Source organism: Sapajus apella, unplaced genomic scaffold, assembly GCF_009761245.1.
Source record: "Sapajus apella isolate SASKATOON/1434 unplaced genomic scaffold, GSC_monkey_1.0 scaffold8, whole genome shotgun sequence".
Taxonomy (NCBI): domain Eukaryota; kingdom Metazoa; phylum Chordata; class Mammalia; order Primates; family Cebidae; genus Sapajus; species Sapajus apella.
Window position 1 is genome coordinate 9609945 of NW_022436948.1, and position 6000 is coordinate 9615944.

Sequence of the window (6000 nt, forward strand, 5' to 3'; positions counted from 1 at the left end):
TAAAACACTGCAATACCAGTACAACTGGTTTAATATTTGCAAAACATACAAAATTACAAAATACAGGTGTAAAAAATACCATAGAAAACATTTTCCCAATTGCAAAACACATCAAAATATATAAACATGCACGAAACATTTTATTGGCCGCTGGTGCTTGGCTACGGATCGTTGATGTCGTCATCTGAGGCAGCAGTTGGGGTTACCAGAGTTGGTTTTTTCATAAACACGGCGAGCTTTGTCTGAATTGTATGTTTCTTTTTTTCTTCATAAATTTCACAATACGGACGAAACACATCGTGCACCATCCATTGAATCCTTGCAAATCGTTCAATGTTTGGGTCCATTGCTTCGAAATGTATAAGAAGTTTATCCAGTAAAGATAAACCGTCTGATAATCCCTTAGTGGTGAACTTTCTTTCTGGCTCCTCCTCTTCTTTCTCTGCTTCTCTTCTTTCTTCTTCTGCCACTCTTTCTTCTTCCAGTTCGATTAGCTCTTCATTTGTAAGTTCTCTGGATTCTTTGTCTAGCAACTCTTCGACATCTTCCATTTCACACTCCAAAGACAGGTCTTTAGCGAGTTTTACTATTTTTTCCCGAATCGTTTCAAGTTCCTGTTCACTGTCAAATCCATCAAAATCATTAACATAGCACTTAACACAATTTTTCCAGATGCCATTCATGCACTTTGTCGTCACAGCCTCCCAGGAGGTAGCGATATTCTTGATACACATCAAAATGTTGTAGTGTTTCCAAAAATCTCACAATGTTAGTTCTGAGTCAGCATCTATAGCGATATTGCTTGAGTGAAGGTGGTTCGGAGATAGTTGGCCTTTAATGTAGCAATCGAACCTTGGTCCATAGGCTGGATGAGTGGAGTAGTGTTTGGTGGAAGAAAAACAAATTTTACATCTGGATGGAGATCGCCTAGATGTGGTGGGTGTCCAGGTGCATTATCCAGTAGCAATAAAATCTTTAAAGGAATATCTTTCTCCAAACAATATTCTCGAACTTGAGGAATAAAACAGTTCATAATCCAGTCTTCAAACAATCCTTGTGTCATCATCCATGCTTTACGTTGAGAACGAACGTAGACGGGCAGTGTGTGCTTGTTAACATTCTTGAACGCATGCGGGTTGTCTGAGTGATATTAAGAACGGCTTCAGCTTAAACCCTGCGATGTTCCCGCCAAGCAGCAGAGTTAGCCTATCCTTAAATGCTTTAAATCCCGGCATGCTTTTGGCCTCTTTGTGAATATAAGTGCGTGCTGGCATCCGTTTCCAAAATAACCCAGTTTCATCAACATTGAAAATCTGTTCTGCTAGATATCCCTCATCTGTAATTAATTCATCCAGACTATCAACAAGCTTACGTGCTCCTTCCTCATCCGCACTCGCTGCTTCTCCAGTCCCTCGAACACTATGCATCTGGAATCTTTTCTTGAATCTCTGGAACCAGCCAGTGCTTGCTACAAATTCTTGACTGTAATCTTCTCCAGCACGCTCCTTCAGAGTCTGAAATAGACTTCTCGCCTTAATCTGCACGGTAAAAAGACTTAATGGTGTCTGTTTTTGAATTTGATCTTCCACCCAAATATATAGCAATTTCTCCATTTCGTGGATGGGCCCGCTTCGTTGCTTTGTTATAACTGTTGAGCGCATGGGTGCAGAACCTTTCACAGCTTCACGAATTCTATCTTTATCTTTCAAAATCGTCAACACAGTCGAGTGTGATAACTTCGTTATCATGTGCGATCACATTCACTTTCTTTCGTCCTTCGTACTGCTTAATTACCTTCATTTTCGTGTCGAGATCAATGGTCTTTCTTTCCTTCTTGGCAGGTTGAGGCTTAGACAAAGACAATTTCCTCTTGGTAGCCATGTTGGGAGGGGTTTGATGAAAAATATCCAGACACAAAACACAAATTGCTGTACCGAGTCTGGGATAACAGTTGAAATGGTGCACACGGAGATAGTGCTGCTGGAAGCTGGTCCGCACTGTCATATGCCCAGCTGGGCAACGTTTGTGCTGCCAGACGCGGAGCAGTCGTGGCTAGCGGTTGTGATCGTAAAGTTGAATGGTCGTAAGTTGCATGGGTCGTAAGTCGATCAATACCTGTATTACTTTTCTCATCATGTTCTATACCACTTTTAGCTTTAAATAATGGACACAATGGAGAAAGACTTATCCTCCTAAATTTGTCTTCTCACTGCTTTTTTTCATTTTTTTGACAAGAGGGGATGGAATGAGAAAGAATACTAACGGAGAATGAATGGCAGGAATAGAAATTTTTTTTAGCAATATGAAAATATCTCAAATTGAAGCCAAAATGGCCTCTGTAACATATCCTGGACAAAGACAAATCAGTAACTACACCAACAAATGAGTACCTTTCCATGTATTTCTACTGTGTGTAACAGAGACGAATGTAATGAAAGCACCCCTGCACATGCACTTTACTTCCCAAATGGTCAACATCTAGCTGTCCACATTTACCTTCTAAGGTTCCAAATGATGATCCTCGTCCCCTTCTTGCCCATAATAGCATCAAGTTCTGCCATTAACTTCTGTTCCGTAGAAAACAGAGAATGTTCCAGAATTGCAGCAAGGCTGGCTTTTGATTCTGCCAAATTAATCATCTGTCGTATATCCTGAGTTAAAGACTCAGACTGCCAACATATTTTTCATAATTACAATATGAAAACCAATTCTGTAAACTTAAATAACAGAAAAACTATTTATAAATAATTTTCTAAGGTTTTTTTTTTTTTTTTGACATAGGGTCTCACTATTGCTCAGGCTAGAGTGCAGCAACATGATCAGGGCTAACTGCAGCCTAACTGGGACCACAGACACCCACCCCCATGACCAGCTAAGTTTTAAATTTTTTGTAGAGACAGGGTCTCCCTATGTTGCTTGGGCTGGTCTCAAAATTCTGGGCTCATGCAATATTCCTGCTTTGGCCTCCCAACGTAGTGGAATTTCAGGCATCAGCAACCGAGCTCAGTCTATTTTGTAAGTTTTAATATGGCAGTTTGATTTCAAACAAACACCAAGAAGAATAAAAAATGAGCAAATTATTCTTAATTTAATACTTTCCAATATTTCAATGTGTTCATACAGAAAGCATTTTCCTAAAGTTATCTTGCTTTTCGTGGTCACTAGTCAAATTTTCAAGCCAGACTACAAGGTCTTATTAGTCCACAATAAGCCTGAACTAAACAGAAGAGCTATGGGAAGTTTAACATAAAATGTTGAGGATTTCCATAGTAGGAGTCCAACAGAGAAGACAAAGGGACAAACCCTTCGCCTCAGGTGTAGGGTAAACGCAGTGGACAGAGGTAAGAAATGGAACAGGTGTTACTCCAGGAGAGTAAGTTGGAGGAAGGCAAAAACACAGAATGTTTCAGAATTATTTCTTCAGTTTCTCCACAGCTTCTATTTCACAACCAAAAGGATATGGTGCTTGTTGAATGCCACTATTGGAACAACAACATGCTCTGCTTTTATGACTTCCAAGTAGGTCTGAGACAAAAAGCCCACGCTCATGCTTTCTCCATTTTTGGTAAAAACAATTGCATCTTTACCCAGACGCATAGAACCCGACTTGAAGCCATTCCCATATAATCCAACTGGGACATGACCATTCATGGTGACTTTGTCACTGAAACCAAAGCTAAGAAGAAAAGAAAGATTTTTAAAAATAATGCCTATATATATATATATATATTTTTTTTTTTCTTAATTCAGTAAGTGTAATACCAAATAAAAGCCTGGGTTCAAATGCTGGTCTCATCCTTCCTAGTTGTATAATCTTGGGCAGATTACTTTTCTGTTGTTTTATTTTTTTATGTATTAGGCAGATTACTTTTAATCTATTTTAACGTGTTTTCCCAGCTCTGAATGAAGGAAACCAAATCTACGTCACAGGGGAGAGAAAGGACTACAAGTACTAACAGGGAAACTCATCACTGGCACACCCTGACTAAATAGCTGAGTAATAGCCATGCTCCTGGGACTGTGAGATTTCACCCCATGAATCTCTTCCTCTAAAAGTTACTCCCAACAAAGTGGTAAGTTTTATTAGAAATACTGGTTAAACCTAATGTACACTAAAGTATCAGTAATTGATATCAATATACTACAACTCTAAAGAAATGGTGGACTTTTAGGGAGTTGGAGATAGGGTGGGGTAGGTGATGAGAATGGTGAGGACTGACTCATCATCCACCAGTGGAAGAGAATCATGGGAAGACTCAGAGAACAGCTCACACTACGCGTACAGCATTTCACTTCAAAAAACAAAAACCAAGAATAAAAACTATGGCACGGGAAACTCTTTATGTAAAAGCAACGATTTTAAGAAGTGTGGCACATTTTACCTACCTTAGCATTTTATGCAATTTATCAGAAGTCATACCATTCCCATTGTCAGTGAATGTCAAGCATATATGGTCATTTATCACTGTTTTGTCAATCCATATTTGTTTAGCATTCACATCAGGATCGTAAGCATTATCTGGGAAATACAAGTTTGAAAAAAATTTGATTTTGCACTTTGAAAAAGAGTAATTAGTTCAGAACAATCCTATAAGAAGCAATAGAAGACCATGTTTAAGACAACTTTAAAAGCTGCAATTTGTAGGCACTCTTAAGATTTAAAAACATGAAAATAAACTGTATCCTAGTATATACTAATTGACTATTACAGAATTAACACCTTCATGGGAAACAGATGGCAAGACTGATACCCAGCAAACCAAAGAAGTACAAACGAAGAAAAATCACTACACCGCAGAGATGATTGAGAGAGAGACGAAGTCTGGGTGTGGTAAGTCACGCCTGTAATCCCAGCACTTTGGGAGGCCAAGGTGGGCAGATCACCTGAGGTCAAGAGTTCAAGACCAGCCTGACCAACATGGTAAAACTCCGTCACTACTAAAAATACAGAAATCAGCTGGGCATCATGGCACACACCTCAAGTCCCAGCTACTCAGGAGGCTGAGACGGGAGAATCCCTCGAGCCCGGGAGGCAGTGTTTGCAGTGAGCCGAGATTGCACCACTGTACTCCAGCCTGGGTGACACAGCGAGATTCTGTCTCAAAAAAAAAAAAAAAATTTCCTTCTTCCTTCTTTTCCTTCCATCTAAGATAGAACCCCTTCATAGATAAAGATTCTAAAATATAACTAAGAATACCTAAGAATACAATCCCTTTATTATCTGTTTCTTAAACAGAGGCCTAAATTTTTCAACTAGGCTTATGTTTATGTGCATAAATTTTTCTTTTCTTTTTCTCTTCCCTTTTTTTTGGAGACAGAGTCTCACTGTTCCCCAGGCTGGAGTAAGACTCACTCTGCTGCAGCCTTGACTTCCTTGTCTCAAGTGATCCTCCCACCTCAGACTCCCGAGTAACTGGGACTACAAGCGTGCAGCATCGCCCTGGCTAATTTTTGTATTTTTTTTTGTAGAGATGGGGTCCCACTATATTTCTCAGGGTGGTCACAAACTCCTGGGCTCAAGTGACCCTCCTACTTCAGTCTCCCAAAGTGTTGGGATTACAGGTATGAATGATGCATGAATTTTTCCCAAGAAGAAAAATCACAGCCCATAAATGCAAATCTGACTGCAACCTTGCCTCTTTCTCATGTTCACTGAAATGCTGTTAAAATACAATCCTAAACCTTAAACTACCCATTTATTAGAGGAAACAAGAATTTATCACAAATCTAACACAATACTAATCCACCTACTGATACCAGAAAAATGAATCCATGCTGTATGTATAACATACTTTTGTGCTACTAAGAAACGTAATTATGGCCGGGCGCGGTGGCTCACGCCTGTAATCCCAGCACTTTGGGAGGCCGAGGCGGGTGGATCACGAGGTCAAGAGATCGAGACCATCCTGGTCAACATGGTGAAACCCCGTCTCTACTAAAAATACAAAAAATTAGCTGGGATTACAGGCACGCGCCACCATGCCCAGCTAATTTTTTGTA

The 6000-nt window shown here is 39.8% G+C and overlaps 1 protein-coding gene across 2 annotated transcripts in view; it reads right to left on the reverse strand.

Moving 5' to 3' along the window:
* The window catches only part of MORC3 (MORC family CW-type zinc finger 3), a 50612-nt gene that overhangs the window by 34258 nt on the left and 10354 nt on the right, over positions 1-6000 (reverse strand). For both annotated transcript variants that reach the window (XM_032276928.1, XM_032276930.1), the window contains 3 exons: positions 4387-4519; positions 3462-3676; positions 2497-2644 (listed from right to left, as the gene is read on the reverse strand). In XM_032276928.1, coding sequence (XP_032132819.1) covers positions 2497-2644; positions 3462-3676; positions 4387-4519 — 496 coding nt within the window. The remainder of the gene's footprint in view (positions 1-2496; positions 2645-3461; positions 3677-4386; positions 4520-6000) is intronic.